Source organism: Muscardinus avellanarius (assembly GCF_963383645.1).
Source record: "Muscardinus avellanarius genome assembly, chromosome: 11".
Classification (NCBI taxonomy): domain Eukaryota; kingdom Metazoa; phylum Chordata; class Mammalia; order Rodentia; family Gliridae; genus Muscardinus; species Muscardinus avellanarius.
Window position 1 is genome coordinate 76013367 of NC_137797.1, and position 22934 is coordinate 76036300.

Consider the following 22934-nt stretch of genomic DNA (forward strand, 5'->3'; position numbering starts at 1 on the left):
ACCACGCACACAAAAAAAGAATAAATCTTCTGAAAAAATGTAAAGAAAGAAAGAAAGAGAAAATCATGTTAGTTTCACTGTCACATCTCAAACTGCAAAAGTTACAGCCACAGTGTATGAGATATGCTTAGTAAAGAAGAAAAAAAAGCACTAAAGTTGTGTATGTATGTACAGGGAAACAAAGCATAGTATACACAGAAATGTGCACTACCTCTGACTTTAAGCAATCCACCAAGGGTCTTGGAATATGTCCCCTGCAGATAAAGGGGCTACTGTACTCATCTAGCACTTATAAACACAGTGTACACTTTCTGAGGTCCTATTATTTTCCAAGAGAAGTGAAAAGTACTGAAAACCCAAAGAAGAATTTCAGACAGGCTGCCATAGAGGAACTACCCACAAATTCAGTGTCCACAAACTGCATCGAGACCTCTTGATACACACCTGAGAAGTATTTATTCATGTGTTTCATGCACTGTGGTGGAATCTTACTGTTTATGGCCACCAACATTTCAACTCCTACCAGAACCTGCATCTACTACAGCAGAAAAAAAAGCAGACTCCTTTTCCTGGTGTCCTGTGGAGTTCTACTACTGGCAAATAAGCTATCCCTGCCAAGCAGACCACTCACACCACACTCTAAGGAACGAAGCCCAGCGGCTCGGTGCAGAGGAGAGAGTGAAAGCCAGTTCCAGAGACAGCAACGCAGACAGGTTTTGGTGCCCACTGTTGGCCAGCAGTGCCACAGTGCCAATACTTCCAAGGCAGTAGCCATGTGTTTCCTCCCTGATGCCCAGTCTCCACATTTATTTGTCAAACCTTTTGGGGGAAATGTGAGTTCTCTAATGTCTTTCTGATAAAATCTGTATCTTAAGTTATAGCTCATTTTTGTTAAATGCAAGCAAGAATTCTGACAAAAATATCTAAGGACTAGGGAAACCTTGTTAGCTTAAAACCAAAATCACATAGCATTTTTGAGCAATAATAATTATGCTGGATGTACCATAATACCTGATTGCAAATTATGTCACAGAGCTGTAGTAATAAAAATAGCACTGTACTGGCACAAAATCACACATAGATCAAATGGATTAGAAGATACAGAAATAAATCCTCACACTTATAGCCAGTTGATTTTTTATAATGGAACCTGAAACATACACTGGAGAAAAGACAGTCTTTCCAAGAAATGGTGCTGGGAAAACTGGATACCCATATACTGAAGAACAGAATTAGACCTGGACATCTCACCATGTACAAGAGTCAACTCAAGATGGATAAAGACCTAGAAATTAGACCAGAGACTGTGCAATTATTAATAGAGGGCAAAAACCAACTCTTCAATACGCAGGTGAAAATTAATAAGACCCCCAAAGCTCAGGTTAGAAAAAAGGATCAATAAATGGTATGGCATAAAACTTAAAAGCTTCTGTGCAGCAAAGAAAACTATCAAGAGTCTAAAGAGAGAGTCTATAGAATGGGAGAAAATCTTTGCCAGCTACGCTCTGAGAGAAGGCTAATATCTAGAATATTCAAAAAGCCTATCTCTAAGAAAAAAGAATTATAAAAAGGCAACTGAACTTAATAGACACTTCTCTAAAGAAGAAATATAAATGCCACAAAAAGGAAAGAAAAAATAAAAAGGAGGTTGATGAAGAAAACAATTCAAATAATGCCATATGCATATATGAAGATATAACTACCCATCTCACTGATATGTATGGGCGGGAAGGAGCAGGGTGGGACCTGAAGGGAAACATACCAAGTGCTGTGTACATGCATGTTTTGATAACTAAGCTTCATCATGATGTAATTACAAAGCACCAACAAAAGTCTATTTTTAAAAAACTAAACACCCCAAAACAGAGATGTAAGTGTTCTGAGAGGGTGGGATATTTGATGTCCTCTCCTTAAAGGAGGAGACTCACCCTCCTGAGGTTGTGCAAGGGGCAGCCTACATGGTCTCCAGCAGGTCACAGCACATTTGTGCCTGTGTCTTTGATATCCTACAGAATTTAGTTAGAAATTTCAGTTATGATATAAAGGGTAGGTCCAGGAGTTTTAGCTCTTATAGTCAAATATCCCTCTCATGAAAAGAGTGGGATTCTTCATGGGCTCAGCAGCACTTAAATTTAAGTGCTGGTAAAAACAAATCAAATAACTGTGTTAACTGGCCTTGCTACAAAGTCATGGTTCCCATCAGTTAGGCAGTCATGACACACAGCTACCTCCTTCCTAGGTATCCTTCAGTCATCCTCCAGGGAGCTGTCCCACACTCCAAGGTGCTCCTTGGTACACACATCCGTAGGCTCTGCAGTGAACTTTCCTTCCTTTATATAGAGAACAGCAACTACTCGCTTGAACACTTGCAGGTCTATTTAAGGCCAGACATCCTCTCTTTTTGGCATTTGAAGTATGTCCTTTTACATCTGTTCTTGAGCTAACTTGAGTAATACTTCGATTTTTCTTTTCATTGCTCATATTGCTCAGCCAAACATGTCAAATGTGTCCTATTCTTTTCCTTTTTTGTACCAGGGATTAAACCCAGGGACATTGTACCTCTGAGCTACATCTCTATCCCTACTTTTTATTTTTGTTTTGAAACAGCGTTTCACTAAGTTATGGATGCATTACTAAGTAGCTGAGGTTGGCCACAAATCTCAGTGATCCTCCTGTTTCAGCTTTTCAAGTATTGGGATCACAAGCATGCAACACCATACCTGGCTTCCTATTCTTAAGAATATTAAATCTTCCCATGGCCTGACCTTCTCTTCAATTATCCCTCCCCTGACCCCTGAGATGTTAGTCTTTTTATCTCAATGCCATCAAAACTTGGAGTAGGCCTATCAAAGAGTAAGTGTGCAATGAATGTCCAATGAGTGAATGGTAGACCAGTGGCTGCCTGTCATGTAGAAATGGAGTGAGGCACACCAAGTACTACAGGACAGCAACTGTAGTTGGCTTTTTGTTTGTTTGTTTATTTGTTTGTTTCCATTCAGAAAGTCAAGCCATTCTGCCAACAAATACAGCAAACAAAGAATTCCTGCCTTGGTCATATAAGCTACACTGACCATAAATCTAACATGCTAAAAAGGGTTTTCAAGTGAGACCTGGTACCCACTCTATAGTTTCTAAATGGAGGCTACAACTCATCACAATCACAGGACTCTGTCCTCCCAGATTTTGCCCTACAAAATAGCCCCTTCAGCTCCTGTAGTTTTTGTTTCCCTCTTACTCCTGGGGCATACTGGTTAGATTCAGAGAGACAAAATTCAAATCTATGTGCTAACTTGACCACACTGGGCACATAAACTTCAAGTTTACAAGCATTGGTGGCTTAATCTCAACAATCACAGAAGAGATACCTTCATTTGGGGTTGTTTGTTAAATGTGACCAGGGGTATGAAGTATACAGCATGATGCTTGGTGCATAACGAGGGTTGGAAATATGTTAGTATGTTGGCCACTATCGTTAATTCTCTTTCTCTGCCTTCCCAAATGTCCAATTTCCCTTAGCCTGTACTTGCAGATCCTCAGCAACTTGGTGAGGACTTATTTCAAAATAAATATAAAGAGGAAAGCCTGGGGATATAGTTGAGAGGTAGATGCCCTTGAGCTCAATCCCCATAGAGGCTTACCTTTCCTTTATAATATTAAACATCTGACAAAACAGAGAACCGCACTCTGCTTCCACAGTGTGCACCTAATGGCCCCTAATCCCTCTAGTGGCACAACATGAACCCCATTTTATAGGAACTCTAGGGAACCTCCTCCTTCTCTCATCATCCAATTTGGTCATCCCAGTCCTTAGGCCACTTCTTTGATACCTAATGAACATAATCCCTCTCATCCCCTGAAGGAAATGAACACATCTTGTTTCTTCTCTTATGTCCTATTTCTGAGTGTAATAAGAAAGGTCACTAATGAGAGTATATAGCATATGTTGCTCTAGATGCAGAAAACATTAGAAAAGCTTCCCTCCATCTTATTTTAAAGCCTGGACAATATCCTCTCAGGGAGATGTATTGTAATTTATTTAACTACCTCCAAGTATTGGATTATTTAGACTGTTTCTAATTTTTCACTATTATGAACACACTTGTAAAACAATCTTTGTTCATTCTTTATTATTTCCTCAGGATACAGTACTAAAAGTAGAACTGTTAAATCAGATAGGGTATTCAATTTTAAATTCTTTGATATGTATCGCTGCATCGCCCTCCAGAAAGCTGGTACTATTTTATCTTACCTTAGTTTTTTATCTAGTCTTTACATAGAACTCCTGAGATGTTTACCTGATTTCTCTTAAGATAATTTATAGACCTTGGAGTCAGTCATAATTTCTTCTATTTTACCATCAACTATAAATATTTGAACAGCTGAATTAAAGATAGGACTTTATATTTGCTTAAACATGTTAATATATCACCTCGGTGTTACTTTAAACAGCTCTTATTTCCCTTTGGCATGGTAATTCAAAAAGAACTAGTAGAATATGTTAAAAATTGATCCAGCCAGCTTTCTTGGTGTATCAGGTAGTTAAAGCAAATTAGCATCTGTGGTATATTGGTCAAACAGACACAGAGCAGAAAAAGACTACCTACTTTAGAAAAGACTGCTTACATCTCCTTTAATAAGAAATCATCATCTCTACTTCTTTGTAGAATTACACTTGCATAACTGTTCTTGACATTTTAAGAATTAGTGTAGAGCTAGCTGTTTTTCATGTTAAAAATGAAAGATAATTAATATTGCATATTGACTGACACAGCCATTGCTCAATAAATATTTGTTGAATAAATGAGAATCTAAGGCCACACGATTTTTAACTAAAAATTATGTGCCTTGTTGGAAAACCTCACATATAAGCGCTAAACCTAGACTGTGGCCTATGATTTGTACCTGGAAGCAGAAATGATTAAACTAGACTTACTGGCAAAAAAAAAAAAAAGCCAAGACATAAATTAAATTGTGCTATAAATTCTTTTCTCTCTAGAGGAGCAAATTCATCTCCAATGCAATTAATTTTTTTTCTTTTCCTCTTTTTTAACCAAAATGACTACGACCATTGAGGCCTTGTGTACATCTTAAAAAGATGCCTGTGATTCCATTACTGCTGGTGTAGAAAATGTTGTGGGCTCAAAGTAAAAAGGGACAAGAACACCCAGCCAGAAACTGGAGCTTTACTTATACTTTCGAGAGATTAGTAAAACTGTCGAAGAAATGAAAAAAAAGGAATCAAAATCATAAAGGGCAGACTGGCCTCTTTAAGGAAGCTTTCTGTCCCTAAGCACCTTAGATTACATATTACACATCTCATTTGGCTTAATGAAGTCATTGTTGTAAATTATATAGTAGCAATACTGATTGTAAACACATTTACCATCCTCTTTGTGACACCCAGCCTTTTCAATATAAAAAGCAGTGACTGTGATAACTGAGAAGGAAAACTATAAAAGAGACTGAAGATAAAGTACAAATCAGTTGTTATTCATGAAACATACACATAGGTCAATTTCAAAAATTCCTATATAGTTCTAGCCGGGCGTGGTGGTGCACACTTGTAATCCCAGCATTCGGGAGGCTGAGACTGGAGGATTGTGGTTCACAGACAGCCTCAGCTACTTAGTGAGGCCCTCCGCAACTTAGTGAGACCCAGTTTCAAATTAAAGAATAAAAATTAGGGTAGAGGGTGTATCTCAGAGGTCTAATGCCCCCAGGTTCCATCCCCAGATCTGCAAAAAAAAAAAAAAAAAAAAAAAAAAGTTCCTATAGCTCTAATAGGACAAGTGCTACTGGTTCTATTAATTTATTTTCAACTTGCAAGTTTTTGTGAATCCTATAATGATGCATGAAAGATAAGCCCAAGGTACTTACTTTGTGCAAAAAAATTATTAATTACTTGATGTGCTATTTTATTAGTTATGTGCTCCAGAAGGTTTGGTAAGCAGGATACATACATTATTTAACTGCAGCTTAATTTAAATTCACATGTTGGCAATGTAACACTGTTAGTGAACGGATATGATGAAGAATTTACTCAAGTGGGTAATGTATGTTCAGGAAGGGACACAGCATTTTAAATGATAAGCACAGAATGAAAAGAATATTTAGCTGAAGTTCACTTTCAATCTTACTTTATTAATTAATATTTCAATGTTATTACAAAGATAAAAATACTTATTGTGGATCACTTAGAAAACAAATTGTCAAAGAATAAATAATATCATCTGCAATTCACTGAAGACATAACCACTAAAAACATTTTAGTGAATAATTTCCAATTTTACTGCTTAAATGAATAACTTGTAGAATTTATCTAAAAATGTAGATTCTTGGGCCTCTCCCCTAATGATATTGATTTAGTAGGGGGTGAGATGGGCCCTGTACAATCTATTTTTAACAAGAAACCCAGATTACTCTTATCAAACAAGTTTAGGACATATTCATTCTCTCTCTCCTTCCTTCCTTCCTTCCTTCCTTCCTTCCTTCCTTCCTTCCTTCCTTCTTTCTTTCTTTCGATACTGAGGATGGAACACAAGGGCCCTCTACTTCTAGACAATACCCTCAGGTCTATTTTTTATTTGGAAACAGGGTCTAAGTTGCTGAGAGCCTCACTAAGTAGCTAAGGCTGGCTTTGAACCTGGTATCCTCCTGTTTCAGCCTCCCAAGTACTGAGATGACAAGCATGTGCCACCACACCTGGCAGATATACTGTTTTCTAGGACATAACATTTCCTTTTCTGTGTACTCATCCAAACACATGCGTGTAGAGGCACCCACAGCAGCTATTCTTTTGTGATTATATACTCCTCCAAGGCTTTCCTGTATTCCTGTAAAAAATTTGGTATCAATTTTTGCCCACCTTGTATCCTTTTGCATATGACTCTCTTTCTTTCTTTCTTTCTTTCTTTCTTTCTTTCTTTCTTTCTTTCTTTCTTTCTTTCTTTCTTTCTTTCTTTCTTTCCTTCCTTCTCTCTCTCTCTCTCTCTCCCTCTCTCTCTCTCTCTCTCTCTCTCTCTCTCTCTCTCTCTCTCACGCAGTACTGGGGATTGAACCCAGGGGCATTCTATCTCCAAGCTATAACCCAAGTCCTACTTTTTATTCTTTATTTTGAAACAGGGTTTCACTAAGTTGTGGAGATTCTCTCTCACTAAGTAGCTGAGGCTGCCCTTGAACCTGCGATCCTCCTTTCTTGGTCTCCCAAGCACTGGGATTACAAGTGTGTGCCACTATGCTGGGCTGACCTTTATAAAGGTGACTCACAGGCAACTGTTAGTGCCAGGACAAATTATGACCTCTTTATTCACACCAAGCCAGAATCCAAGAGGAGTGATCACAAAAAGGGTATTCTCTGCTCTACATCTTTGTGAATATGTTGGTAAGGTCCCCAATGAGCAGAAATGGAATAATCAGATTTTATTTTCCAAGATTTCATTATCCTCTGTTTCTCTGTTTTAAAGGTTTGAGTCTGGGGATATTTCCCATTTTGGAAATAAGCAACAAGATTTGGATTCATTGTTTTTGTGCTGAGTACTCAAAAATAAAACCAAACATGCTTATTCCAGCAACACATTTCATAGCTGTAATTTGAAACTGCTGATTCTAATTTAATTTATTTAATCTAGCCTCCAACATTAGTATATTCAAGTTGGGTGAAAAGCAAGGAAAAAATATATAAAGAGCTTCCTGATTTAGTCTAAATATTAAGAAGTCAAAGCTATACCCGATTTCACTCCCTAAAATAAAAGACAGAACATTTACCAAATTACGTGGGAAGGTGAAACCACCCAGCTGTGGTTGCCACAAACTCCTGTTCACCTATGCTACCTGAGTCTCCAGATTTCAACCCTTGACTGAATGCGGCACATTGTCAATCTCAGGAAGTGTTACAGTCCCTGTCTCCTCTGCCATGCCCTCGCTTTTCACTCTCTTCAGTCATGCCTTCCTCTAGAGGAGGTTCTGTGGGATGCTGCCAGATGATCTTTCTCCCAGAACACTGAAAGTCTTTTGAATAACCAGTTTTGTATCACGGTGAAACTTTAGATTGTGCTATTGATATTATCCCCTTATTTTCTTATGCAAATAGAAAGCTCAGAGGCAAATTTGCAGCTGACCTCTAACTCCTGAAAAAGACCTTATAATAAACAATATTATTACTGACTATGCTTCATTTTCTTCTTCTTGCCTTGACATTTCTTTTGTCTTGATTTACTATTCTTGATATATTTTTGTAAGTTACTTCCAAGTTTTTTTATTTTCCTGATTATTTTTGTTTATTCTAATTGGAAATTTAAATTCTCTTTATATATTTACCATTTAAGACATGTTCCTTTAAAATATGTATTCATTGTAGAAAAATAAATTGAGCTAATTAACATATGCATTACCTTGTCTTTTTGTGAGAACACTTAAGATCTACTGTTATTTATTTATTTATTTATTTATTTATTTATTTATTTTGGTGGTATGGGGTTCCTGGAAACCCTTCTACCTCTGGGTAACACTCCCAGACCTATTTTTTTATATATATATTTTTTATTTAGAAACAGGGTCTCAAGCCAGCACAGCTGGCTTCGAACTTGTGTGATCCTCCTGTCTCCGCCTCCCAAGCGTGGGGATTACAAGTGTGCGCCACCACGCCCGGCTAAGATCTACTGTTTTATATCTTTCAAATTTTTTTATAGTTAGTACATTAACTACAGACGCCATGTTGTACAATAGGTCTCTTGAACTTATTTCTCCTAAAATTTTGTATCCTTTGGCCAACATCCCCCCAACCCTTTTTCTCTCATCTCTCCTGGTAAAGACCATTCTATTCTTTATGTCTATGGGCTTAACTTTTTAATATTTCACATTTAAATGTCAAATATTTTCAATAATATATAAACACTTAATGGCTTAATGTAACATTAGTATAAATAGAGAGCTAGTAACTATGAAAATTATGGTGGATACTAAAGCCAATAAGAAACAATTTTTTAGTTATCTCTATTGTTAATATCTTATTAGTTATAAATAAGCAAATACAATTAGTCCTTCACATCCGGGGGTTCTGCATCCACAGATTCAACCAAATGGTGAGAAATATTTCAGGAAAACTTGCAACTGTATCAAACATATACAACCCTTTCCCTTGTCATTATTTCCTAAACAGAATAATAACTTATTTATAAAGCATATATACTGTAAGAGATATAAGTAATCTAGAGATAACTTATTAGATATAAGTAATCTAGAGATAACTTATACAGGAATATATGTAGGTGATATGTAAATACTATATAATTTTATATAAAGGACTTATATGTACAGAGATCCTAGAACTAAATCATCCATGCACACCCAGAGATGACTACTTAATGTATGGTAAGAATGAAGAATCAAGCCATGAGATCACTGCAGTAGATGAGAACAAAAACAAACTATGCATTTGATAAAGTTGTGCTTAAGACCCAGCTATTATAAAAACTCCTAGAAATCTAGTACTAAAATAGAACTGCTTTTACTTTTTAAAAGAAAAATAACAAAAAGTTAAAGCAAATGTGATATTTAATGGTAAATTATTTGACATTCCAATTAAAATCAAGAGCAATACAATTTTAACTATGTTATTGGTTTTATTCAAGAGCTCTTAACCACCGAACTGATGAGAAAAAGAAGTATATACAAAATGGTAAAGGAAGAGCACAATTGTCATTTCTAGATAATATGGGCTTCATTTGAAAAAAAATCATAGTATTGGAAAGTATTAGAACTAGATAGATCCAGGCATGGTGATGCATGCTACTGATCCCAATATTTGGGAGGCTGAAACAGAAGGATTGTAGGTTTGTGGCCAGCCTCAGCATCTCCCGTTTTTAAAATAAAAGATAAGGCTGGGGATATAGCTCAGAGGTAGAATGTCCTTAGAGTCAATTCCTAATACCAACCCTTCCAAAATAAATAAATAAATTAATGAATTAATTAAAAAACACAAAAATAAAAAACTAGAGTTTATCAAAGTTCCTAGATAGAACTTACAAAAGTAGACAACTTCTTTTTATACACAGTAAGACACAAACTTCTATTTAACATGTTCCTGATGACAGCAACAAAAATTTAAAATAACTAAGAATAGTAATTAAATATGTATAAGATCTTCATGGGTAATATTATAAAACTTTATAAAGGATAGAAAACCTTATTAAATAGAATAAAATACTGTGTTTCCAAAGAGATCTTAGCTAGCTTCTAAGCAAATAATTTTAGCCATAAGGTTGACTTGTCTGAAATAATACACAATAATTTTTAAAACTCACAGGATCTAAGCTGGGCGTGGTGGCACGCTTGTAATCCCTGTACTTGGGAGGCTGAGACAGGAGGATCGCACAGGTTCGAAGCCAGCCTCAGCTACTTAGTGAGGCTCTCACCAACTTAGTGAGACCCTGTTTCCAAATAAAATATAAAAATAGGGCTGGGAGTATAGTCGGAGGTAGAAAAGCCTCTGGGTTCCACCCCCAGTACCACAAAACAAAACAAAACAAAACAACCTCACAGGATCTAAAAACAATTGTCAGTTGTCTCACAGTATTTGCAAGTTTGGGGAAAATTATACTGTGATTATATACATAAGCTCAACCATTAATTTATTTAAGGCCCCTTATTTAATAGTCTCCATGAGTCAGATGCTTCTGCCACACACTCAAGAATTCTTAAGATCAGATGATTTATGTGTATAAGAAGATATACACTAAAGAATTCTTAAGTATACAGTTTTGTATCAGAGGCTTGTGTATGTATAGATTTTGCTATCTATGGGCATCCTGGATTCAATCCCCTTATATATACCAAGGGTTCTATACTGGTACAAAGAATGGAGTTACTGTCATTATTTCTTGAATCACCTCTATCTTTAAGGCCAAAGATTATATACTTGGCCCTCTATCTTTGGAGCCAAAATATAAAACTGTATACTTCCATGTACAAACTTTTTTTTTAACTTTGAAGAAAATATTTCTATCAAATATTAGGAATGTATTAAAACACATTCAGGATTGATTGTACTATTGTGTTGTCTAGACTCTGCTACCTGTTTTTTTATTCCTATCATCTGAATTATGCCATTACATGGTCATGAACACATGTGTCTGAAAGGAGGTGTCAGACAAGTTAAAATTCAAAATAAAGCAATTGTGCACTTGTTAGCAATTCTAGCAAAAGGAAGTAGGAAGTAGGAAGTAATATTCTATCAAATATTAGGAATGTATTAAAACACATTCAGGATTGATTGTACAATTGTGTTGTCTAGACTCTGCTACCTGTTTTTTTATACCTATCATCTGAATTATGCCATTACATGGTCATGAACACATGTGTCTGAAAGGAGGTGTCAGACAAGTTAAAATTCAAAATAAAGCAATTGTGCACTTGTTAGCAATTCTAGCAAAAGGAAGTAGGAAGAAAGCAATTCCTAACAAAACTCAGCAGGCCGAGTAGTAGAAATACACAGGAATTTGTTTTCCTTTGCTCTTTAGAATACAAGTCAAATATATTTAACTACACTAATCATGTACTGTACCAAACACTGCTGGCAGCCTACGAATGGCCATTCTTCCCTTACTTATTATAAAGAAAAGGGTAAATGTTTTTTTCAGATACTGGGTGATCCAGTGATTCAAGAGATAAATTAGACCAGTCTTGATTAGTCCTTGTTAATAAAGGTAACTCCATTCATTTTATAGTATAGTCCCTTTGGTATACATGAGGATTGAATCCAGGATACCCACAGATAACAAACTTCATAGATACACAAATCCCTGATATACAATGGTATAGTATTTGTGTATAAACTACAAACATCCTTCTAAGTATGTTAAATCATCTCTAGGTTAATAATAATGCCTAATACAATGCAAATGTTATATAAATGTTTTCTATACCATATTATTTAGGGAATGAAAGCATGAAAAAATGTGCATGTTCAGTATAGATGTGACTTTTTTTCTCTGAATACTTTCTATCTGGCTGAATCTGGTTGGTTGAATATGCAGATGTGAAACCAACTGATATGGAGGGCCCACTGTGGTTAATTTAGGAATAAACCATGAAAGACAATGAATTATAAAGGGAAGTCTGCTAAGGGCTCTTCTTGAGGAGCTTTCTTGTCTCTATAAAAAGGTTCATGAGAAAGGGCATCCCTCTTTCTACCTCTGGCTGCCTGGAGTGGTGGCAGCAATCATAACCAAATGAAGTCAGTTAAACAAGAGTCAACATATTGATGATGGCAGGGAAGAAGAATGAAGCAGCCTCCGGAAACCAGCAAACCATCTAACCCAGAGTGGCTCTATCTTCAGAATACTTTAATATAAGAAAATAATTATTTCCTTTTAGCATATCAGCCATTCTGAGCTTAGTTTTTTTGTGACTCAGAATAAAAAACACTCACGCTGTTTCTGTGCCAAGCATGGTAAAAACTGAAGCAAGTGCTTGTTGAAACCATTTGTATTCATTCCCATTCAAACTTTACATGTGAACAGTTTATGCTTTTAAAGAAGGGTATACTACAATGCACTAATAAGAACATATTTAAAAAATAAAGGAAAATGTGTAAGGATTCTGAAGCAATTTTACCACTATAAGGGACAAAGTTGCATTTTATTTGGATATTTGGCTAGAACAGCTTTTTCTGTTTTGCCTGTGATGATACGGAGCTCTTTAGGCCTCTGTTTATGGTTTTTGTTGTTGTTGTTGTTGTTGTTTATTAGTGTTACTAGAGATGGAACCCAGGGGCCTTCTACCTCCGGGCTAGACTCCCAGACCTATTTTATATTTTATTTGGAAACAGGGTCTCTTAAGCCAGCTGAGGCTGGCTTCGAATCTGAGCGATCCTCCTGTCTCAGCCTCCCAAGCACAGGGGATTACAAGTGTGCGCCACCACGCCTGGCTCTGTTTATGTTTTTAGTGCATGTAGCATTATCACTTCTGTCTTTCTCCAGTACTAAAACATTTTTAACAACTCTCTTTTGATGATTCCTGGTAAAGTCAACCTTGGTGTTGCATTAGGAAATCAATATGATTTTTGTATGTGTGTGTGTGTGGAGGGGGGTACTGGGGTTCCTTGAAACCCTTCTATCTCTGGGCTACACTCCCAGACCTATTTTATATTTTTATTTGGAAACAGAGTCTCTTAAGCCAGCACGGCTGGCTTCGAACCTGCGCAATCCTCCTGTCTCCGCCTCCCAAGTGCTGGGATTACAAGCGTGCGCCATCACGCCCAGCATCAATATGATTTTCACATATGTTTTTTCTTTCAAAGGAAATAGTTGTTTAAAATTGTCTTCCTTTGGTATTGTCCTAAATGCTCAATAAGCCCTGACAAGAAGTATCATGAAACTTGAAAATGTTTTCCAATTAATAAAAACATGATTCCAAAGCTGAGGTTTGAATTTTGGTAAAGTATAAATTAAGTGATATGTACGAATATAAACTGAAAACACTTCAAAGCATTGCTTATAAAAACCAGCATCAAAGTAAATCAATCCATGAGTTCAAGAATTGCCAAAGTTAATGATAATTTTTTTCCCTTTTGGCTTATGAGAGTTACCCTGGGACTTATGTTTCTGTCTAAAGTGAATTTAGAACTTATTAATAATGTAAATAGTTCTAGGGCCCCTTCACCATGGCAGTAAAGCTCTTGTCTAAAACCAAAACCATTCCCTTCATACTTTAGTGGATTAGATCTGTTTAATTTAGTTTATATAGTCTCAATCCAGCAGAATGTGTCTTAGTGTCCAGAGGAAAATGATAAAAGAACTCTAAGCTATTTTACTCAAGTAATAAATTACATAACTGAGAGCTATGTCTTTTCATACCAGAGCACTGTTTTAAGGAAACCTCAAATAAAAAAGGAAGGTACATAAATCAACACTTACTATGTGCTAAAAAGGTACATAACATCCACATATGCTATTTTATTTACTCTTAATCATAGTCCTATGGACTAGGTGTTGGTATTCCATTTTCCTAAATCTAAGATACCACTGATTGTACAGTAAACTAATATTTTACATACCAATAAGAAATATTTAGCTAACAAAACCATAATATGTCATTTGTAAGAAATCTGATTTCAGAGATGTCAAATTTTTAAAAAACATTTTAAAAAGCTGGGCGTGGTGGTGCACACTTGTAATCCCCATGCTTGGGAGGCGGAGACATGCAGGTTCCTAGTCAGTCTCGCTGGCTTAAGAGACCCTGTTTCCAAATAAATAAATAAATAAATAAATAAATAAATAAATAAATAAATGGTCTGGGAGTGTAGCCTGGAGGGAGAAGGGCTTCCAGGAACCCCAGTACCACCAAAAAAAAAAAAATTAATATAATAATGACGAGAGACTATGCTTAACTCACATAGGCAGTTAGTAACTATCCTGCCACAAACTATACTTTCCACCTTCCTGACCAGTACAATATAATCATAATTGCTGCAGTTACTTCCAGACCTAAGGGATGAAGAATCACAAGCTCTTTTTCACTCTCTCTCTATCCTACCATTTGTGTTGATGCCAGAACGATCCTGGAACTACCTGTTGAATATGGCAGAACTTCTTCCTGAACAACCACAAGGAACAGAATCCCAGCCCCAAACCATGTGCGAAACAGGGATCCGACTTTGACTTTGACACAAGCAATCAATAGGCTTTTACTGTTAAGTCACTATCATCTAGCATCATGACATAATTGGAACCTGAATGTCAGGTTCCAACGCCTGGGGTTCATGCTGTTATAACATGTAAATGTAAAACTCCAAACTTAACCCTCTACAAATTTAAACACATAAATAAAACAGCATCGACTGTTCCACTTAAAAAAAGAAGAGCTTTACATTTGATTTGTAAAAAGAGGCAGACTAGATTTAATACTGGTGTATTTCAGGGAGGAAGTACAGAGAGGGACAACTAAGACTGAGTTAAGTATCTTAAAGGTATGTGGAAGGGAATAGAGAATGATTTCCAAAGTGGGTAAAGTAACATTTCTAAGTGTATATTCCTTTTTCTTTAAGTGTACACTCCTTTCTTGGAGGGGGCGGTTAGGTATATAAATTCCAGGCAGTTGTTATAATCCTGGCCTACTATCTTAACATCTCAAGATAAAAATGGTCCTGTTTCCTGAAATAGCTTGAATCAAGGAAGGGAGGAGACAGCAGTCAGTTGGCAGTGGATGAAAGGAAAGAAAGGGAGGTGACAGAAAGCATGAACGGTCAAGAGCACTGGTTCTGGATTTAAGACAAGAGCTTAAACCACAGGTCCACTACATTAACAGCCATAATCTGGGGCAATCATTTAACCTTTCTAAGGGTCAGCTCTGCCATCCCTGAAATGCGGTGATCACAGAATCTAGTTTCTGCTGGGATGAGAATTAAATAAGGAAATATATGCAAAATGCCCCTGTTACACCCATGTAGAGCATGCACCCAATGCTACTCAATATACTTGTCATTAAGTATTAGTTTCCATTCCTTCCTAATTGCAAATATCATGGTATGTTTAATGTCAATCTGTTCTACACAACAGAAAGTACAATTGCTTGAAGCTAGGTGTGGTAGTGCATGCCTATAATCCCAGTTCTTAGAAGGCTGAGGCAGGTTTGAGGCCAGCCTGAACAACTTAACAAGACCATCAACACAGCTCAAAGGTAGAATGCCTCTGGATTCAACATCCAGTACAAGGCAAAAAAAAGAAAGAAAGAAAGAAAGAAAGAAAGAAAGAAAGAAAGAAAGAAAGAAAGAAAGAAAGAAAGGGATAAGATGAGAAAAGAAAACAAAGGAGAAAGGAAAGATAATTCATTGAAAGAAAGTCTGCCTTCAGTATGAAACCATCTGAGGTTAAGAGCCTCAAGAAATTTGTTCTATATTTTTAAGTTAACGTATCATAAGGAACATAAGCAGAGAGAATAATAAAATTATGTTTGGTATAAGATATTTCAACACCAGTTTCACTTTAGTAGTTATAGAAAAATGCTACTTTTTCATTTTACAATATTGTAAGAAATAAAAGTAAAATAGCAAAAAAATCCTTACCCTTTGTTTTTCATTTGTGCCCTTTTTATTGGTTTCTTTTCTACTTTCATCTTCATACACTAGAACAAAGTCGATCCTTCGCTGGCCATCATTAAAAAAGAGGGAGTCAGCTTTTCCATTAAATTCTTCCTGTATGAAACAGAAGAACAAATTGTCTTTTTTAAGTGTTGATTTATAAGTGTTTGTTTTTTAGCTTTAATTGGCTGATCAATGTTCTCATCTAGAAAGAGAAATGCATCCCCTGTTAGTTACTTGCCAAGCAGTCATGGGCACTATAATCTTTGTAAGCACAGTCTATTCTTGGTGAGAGAAGTCTTTGAGTTGAGTGGCTTGGCATTATCCTGCAAATGCATGAAGATATATCAGTACATTGTATGTAACATAATCCATAACTACTTCCACTTCAAATGGAAAAGGAGTATCAAGTTTAGAAATGAAAACAGTAAAAAGAGCTATCTATCTGAAGGACTAAAGCTTATTTACTGAAGAATACATATATATGACAAAACATCTTGTTCTTCCAGTCACTCATTTTCTAACCTTTTAATAATTTTTCATGACTTCTCTCTAGACCCCATCACATTAATAGATGTATTATAACCTTAAACAAATGCCCAAGATGTCATATACACAAAACTCACCAAGTCACTGGTGTTTATCCTCAAATCCACAATACACCCACCCTCACCCATAGGAAAAAAAATTAAATGGAAACAATAAGTTAAAGGAGCCTATAAAACTTAAAAAACTTGAGCATAATGGCAGAACACAGGCCTAATGCCTCTTAAAACAATCTCTATTCCCATACTGATCAGAATAGAATTGGTTGGATTTGCTCAGAGGAAAGACTAGAGTTTGTGCTCTCACACAGCCTGTCTGGGAATCTGCGCTAACTGTTCTGTTGTTTAAGAATCAGAGTTCTTTTTAACTGATAAGTAACATTTTTAAAACTTCCTTTCCTTCACCCATTAAGAAGTGATGGGAGACTGAATTTTGCAATCAATTGATGGAACCACTTGTATGTTATGTTCATTCAACATGATTAATTTGCCTCTGTATCCAGAATCAATTAGCACAAAAATCACCACTGCCAAACTTCTCCCTCCCTTTCTTCACACTTTTGAGAAGAGATAATTTTGCAACACATGTAAACCTGATATTTTTTATTCCTTTCCTCTCTCCTACCATGCAGTGTGTGGAGGCTTATCAATGTACTTGAAGGGCCTCCCACTCTGTATCCACCTGCAGAATGAATGCCACCAATGTAACCTCTCAGTGCACCAGTCTCACGGAACCAGGGATTCTAACCACAAGAGTGTGATTGCCTTGAGAATTTTCCTCTCCTACACACTTAGGGTCCAGGAAAACAGAAACATCAATGTCTTAGGCTGATGCCTCTGTTCAATTCTTTTGTTTGCGATCTCAGTTATTTAAAAACCAATAAATTTTAGCCGGGCGTGGTAGCACGCGCTTGTAATCCCTGTGCTTGGGAGGCAGAGACAGGAGGATCACACAGGTTCGAAGTCAGCCATGCTGGCTTAAGAGACCCTGTTTCCAAATAAAAAAATAAAAAAGAGGTGTCTGGGAGTGTAACCCGGAGGTAGAAGGGTTTCCAGAAACCCCAGTACCACCAAAAAAAAAAAAAAAAAAAAAGATTGTCATACTTACAAAAGTAATTGCAGAAAGAAAGAGAGGGAGAGAGGAAGCGAGGAAGGGAGAGGAGGGTAGGAATGGGTGGACCTCTTAGAATGCAAAGGTAAGTGGTGCAGGGCAGAACACAGGAAAGCCTGGTCACCACTGCAGATGACTCAAAAGTAGACACGGAGCGGCTTGCTCTCTGCAGCCTGTGGTGGCGTCCAGAAGGAGCTTACTGACATAAAGTTCTGGAAACTGAGCCTGGCACATGTACCACATGTGCACATGCTCCAGGCACTCTTCCCCAGTGTGGCCCTGCCTGGCAGCACAGCCGGCAGCTCACTCCCAGTAACCTGGCCTGCATGTGTGCCTCTTGTGTGTGATATGAGCCCATGGCCCTTTGTTTGGAATAAAGCCTCAGTGAGTTGGCAAGAATGGCCTGTGTGAAATAAGTACGTCAAACTCTGATACGGTACTATAAGGATGTGATGCCAAGGGAAAGACAGCCAATTCTCTGCTGCTGTGAAATTCAGGTTTTTTACCTCTTGGCAAAAGAAAATCCTACAAGACAACTGGAGAAAAGGGAGAAACTAAGCACTGGGATAGAAAAAATATGTAATAAACAAGTGAAGTGCTCAAAGTATGAACAAAAGTGTACTGCTAAAATAAAAAGCTAGATCTTTCATTTTTAAGTTCCACTGCAGTCCTAACTCATACATGCTATGTGCATGTATACTTCTATCATATTAACCCTCAATATGCTATATGGTTACAATGCACCAACAAAATTAGATTATTTGTTTATTTATTTTGTGGTACTAGGGATGAAACCAGGGGCATCCTATCTCAGAGCAACACCCCCAGCCCTATTTTTTATTCTTTATTTTGAAACAGGGTCTCACTGAGTTGCAAAGGGCCTCACTAAATAGCTGAGGCTGCCCATGAACATGAGCCTCCTGTCTCAGCCTCCTAAATGCTAGGATTACAAGTGTGAGCCACCATGCTTGGCTATAAGTCTATTTTAAAAATCACAGCCAACTTAAAAAATATATTCCTTTTCTAAAGTTTTACTTTATCTGGAGAAAGTAAATTTTTATATTTGCAGAGCGGGGTAGTAGGGATTAAATCCAAGGGGAACACTCTACCTCTGGGCTACACTCCCAGCCCTATTATTTTATTTATTTATTTATTTATTTATTTATTTATTTATTTATTGTGGTCCTTGGGGTGGAACACAGGGGCATTCTACCTCTGAGCTACATCGCCAGCCCTATTTTTATTCTTTATTTTGAAACAGGGTCTCACTGAGTTTCAAAAGGCCTCAGTAGTAGCTGAAGCTATCTGCGAACCGTGATCCTCCTGTCTCAACCTCCCAAATGCTGGGATTACAAGTGTGCGTCACCATGACCTCACTAAGATTTTTGAGGTATCTTGTTAAATTGCTGAGGATGGCCTTGAACCTGAAATCCTCTTGTCTCAGACTCCCAAGTACTAGAATTACAGTTTTGTACCACCATGCCTGGCTGGTCATCTTTCTTCTTCTTTTTTTTTTTATTTGTGCTGAGGATTGAACCTAGGGGCATTCTAACTCCAAGCTACACCTCTAGTCCAATTTTTTATTTTTAATTTTGAAACAGGGTCTCTCTAAGTTGCGGAGGGCCTCACTGAGTATCTGAGGCAGGCTGCGAACCTGTATCCTCATGTCTCCACCTCACAAGTACTGGGATTACAAGCATGCACCACCACACCCAGCTGGTCATCTTTTTTAAACGGCCAATAATTGGAAGACCATTTACCCATGCCTTCTCTTGGAATCCTCTCAAATGTTTTTTGTTGTTTTTTGTTTTTTTGTTTTGTTTTTGTTTTGTTTTGTTTTGTTTTGGTGGTACTGGGGTTCCTGGAAGCCCTTCTATCTCCGGGCTACACTCCCAGACCTATCCAGACCTATTTTATATTTTTATTTGGAAACAGGGTCTCTTAAGTCAGCGCAGCTGGCTTCAAACCTGCGTGGTCCTCCTGTCTCCGCCTCCCAAGCATGGGGATTACAAGCGTGTGCCACCATGCCCGGCATAGAGTCTATTCAAATTTTAATCTTTAGTCTTTCTTACCAAGTCAAATGGCACCAAGATGAAATAGCCAAAAATGCTGAAACCCAGTTATTCTCGTTTAGCATCTTAATTATAAAAATACTAAAGAGAAACCTTAAAATGTATCACATAAAATAACTTTAGAGATCAGAGTGATATATGGTAACTCACTTTCCCATTTGGAAATCTCTATTAATTTGTATGCTCACGGGACTCAATAACCAACTGTTACTCAGAGGATCTAGAGCAAATGCCTTCCATACCAAGGTAATAAACAGAGTCTCTAGTTGTTAGTATTTGATCTTTCTTACAGGAAAAATATCTAGTGGGTTTATAATTATAGTTTGGAGTCTGTAATATATGATACTGGTTTATGTCCATCGCCCTTCCTGGTCATGAGGACACTGGATTGCACTAACCTAGCATTCATTCATTCCCTAGTGGCAACCTGACCTGGTGCTATACCAAAAGTTAAAGGTTGCAATAGTTAAAGGACTACCTAGGCTCATTTGTACTTACATTAAAATAAACCAGCCGGGCGTGGTGACGCACGCTTGTAATCCCTGTACTTGGGAGGCAGAGATAGGAGGATCGCGCTGGTTCGAAGAAGCCTCACTGGCTTAAAAGACCCTGTTTCCAAATAAAAATATAAAAATGGGTCTGGGAGTGTAACCCGGAGGTAGAAGGGTTTCCAGGAATCCCAGTACCACCAAAAAAATAAATAAATAAAATAAAATAAACCAAAATGATACTGCCAACCATGAGATAACAGTGACCTGACCCCCTTCATCTTCAGCTATTTGGCTCTGAAACATCACACTTGGGACAAAGAGCACATGTGCTTGCCCTGAGCAAGAGCACATCCGACAAGAGCTTGGCTAAGGAGGGCCTGAGAGAGACTGCATTTGAAGGAGGCTGAGTATGCTTTACCCAAGTGATGTCTTCCAGGCCTCCTTCCAAACTATCTGGCTACACTCTTTTTATTTGTGGGCAGCTCCTCTAACAAAAGGGTAGGACGCTCCTTAACCAAATCAGGACAAAAATGTGCACAGTGGAATGGCTCTGCCCCGTGCTTCCAAGCTACTGTGCATTTGAAAATATGAAGATTTTTTTTTCTGCTTCTGGTAAGGAAGTATGTGTGGGTATCATTTCTGTCCCGAGGGCCAGTTAAGATCTCCAGTACTGACGGACAGAAGTTGAAGAAGAATGTCCTAGTGAACAGAAATTTGTGTCTAAAAATAGCATTTTCCAGTAATACTATTTCCAGTAATAATAATTAAAAAGTCTCAAAATGAATCTCTGATTGAAATATGGCATTGGACTCTACCTTGGATATGATGCTTCCGCTGAGTGAAGGGAAGTTGCAGGGTGGTAGGTCAGGCAGACAAGTGAGGTTGGGTGAGAAAGGGCCCAGGGGAATGGCTTCCTGAATCTGATTATTCAGTGGCATTTAGAGCCACTATTGCTGAGCAGCCCACCTTATTAGTAAGTGCTATCATAGGATCCCAACAACAATACTTTTTTTCATTTTGTTTTGTTTTGTTTTGTTTAGTGCTGGGAATAAATCCAGGTGTGTTATACCTCTGAGCTACACCCTTAGTCCCATTTTTTTTTTTTTAACTTGAAACACAATCTCACTAAGTAGCTGGGGCAGGCCTTGAATCTATGATCTTACTGTCTCAGCCTCCCAAGTACTGGGATTAGAGGTATAAGCCACCATGCTCACCCTGACAACAGTGTTTTTGTGGGTCCATAAAATAACTTGCTGCTGGACATTTGCCCAATCTTATACTTTTAAAGTGTCTGCTTTTCCTTTTCTTTTTCTGATACTGGATGTTGAACTCCAGACCATTCTATCTCCAAGCTACACCCCCAGCCCTTTTTAAATTTTTTGTTCTGAAAAAGGGTCTCGCTAAGTTGCTGAGACTGATCTTAAACCTACAAAGCTTCTGTCAGCATCCCAAGTACTGGGATTACAGGCATGCGCCACGATGCCTGGCTTCATATGCAGAAGGATGGGAGCAAAATTTCATTTCGCTGTAGAGAATTCTACTCCCATCATTAACAATGCCAAATTTAAATCATCTATTCAAATAATTTATTTGGATAAAAAGCAGTCATATTAGAATCTTTGTTCAAACTTCTGTTTTATGTAAGAGTGTCAGAACCTGCCTTAGACAGGAAGTGATGCTACTCTAACTGTATCTCTAGAACTTCAAACCCATGACACTAGAGAATATTCCATGCCCAGTTTGGTTAACTGTCTTGACCTTAATAAAGGTAAGGACTATTGTCCCATAGTTAAAAAATTAAAAAGATTCACATAATTAAAGAGTAGTTGGTATGTGCATGTGACCACAGATGTGGTGCTCTTCCATTTTTAAAGCCATACAATAAAACTACTCCAAGAAGACAAAGGGGGAAAAAATCAGTCATAATAGAGAACTAAAGTGAAAATTTTTAATATTTTATTTTACAGTAAACCTTGAATCCATATACACAGCTAATTCCAGGGAAACAAATTTAAAGTTTAGAAGCAAACACCTTTGTGTAAATATTTATTTATTTATTTATTTTTTTAATTTATTTTTTAAATTGGTGCATTGTAGTCATATATCAATAACATTGGAGTACAAGACTTGAGAGGATATACAAGCACACATCATCCGATTAGCCCTCCTCCAGCCCCCATCCCATTCCCTCCCCCTCCCTCCATCCCATGCTTCTTTGGTGATATACTTTGATACATTTGTTTATGTACCTCCTGCGTTTTAAAGAGGCTCCATCCTCCAGTATTGCATACCCTCTGATTGGTCACGTTAGTTGCTTCACTATAGGGCCCTTTCTATAGCTCAACCTCTTCCTGTTGCCCTTTTCCTCCTAGTTATTGCTGATTAAGAGAAGCGTCTGATTTATATTTTCTGCGGTATTTCTCTGTGCATGCTGTGTTGCAAGTACCGATCCCACTCTTGATGGTCCCAGTAGCGGCCTGGCTACTCAGTGGACTGATCCATACCTCGCTGGCTCAAGCTGCGGCCTTGCCTCATGGGAGGCCCCAGTTCTGGTCTCTCTGGCCCCTGCACCGGTCTAACCCCTAAGCTGCCTTTGGTCCCGGCCTAGGAGGCTGCAGGAGTGAACTTGCCTCACGCCAG

At 37.6% G+C, this 22934-nt stretch overlaps 1 protein-coding gene across 2 annotated transcripts in view; it reads right to left on the reverse strand.

The window, feature by feature from the left end:
- The window catches only part of ANO6 (anoctamin 6), a gene marked incomplete at both ends in the record, with an annotated part of 205141 nt that overhangs the window by 66753 nt on the left and 115454 nt on the right, over positions 1-22934 (reverse strand). For both annotated transcript variants that reach the window (XM_080705450.1, XM_080705449.1), the window contains one exon: positions 16061-16189. In XM_080705450.1, the coding sequence (XP_080561576.1) occupies positions 16061-16189 (129 nt within the window). The remainder of the gene's footprint in view (positions 1-16060; positions 16190-22934) is intronic.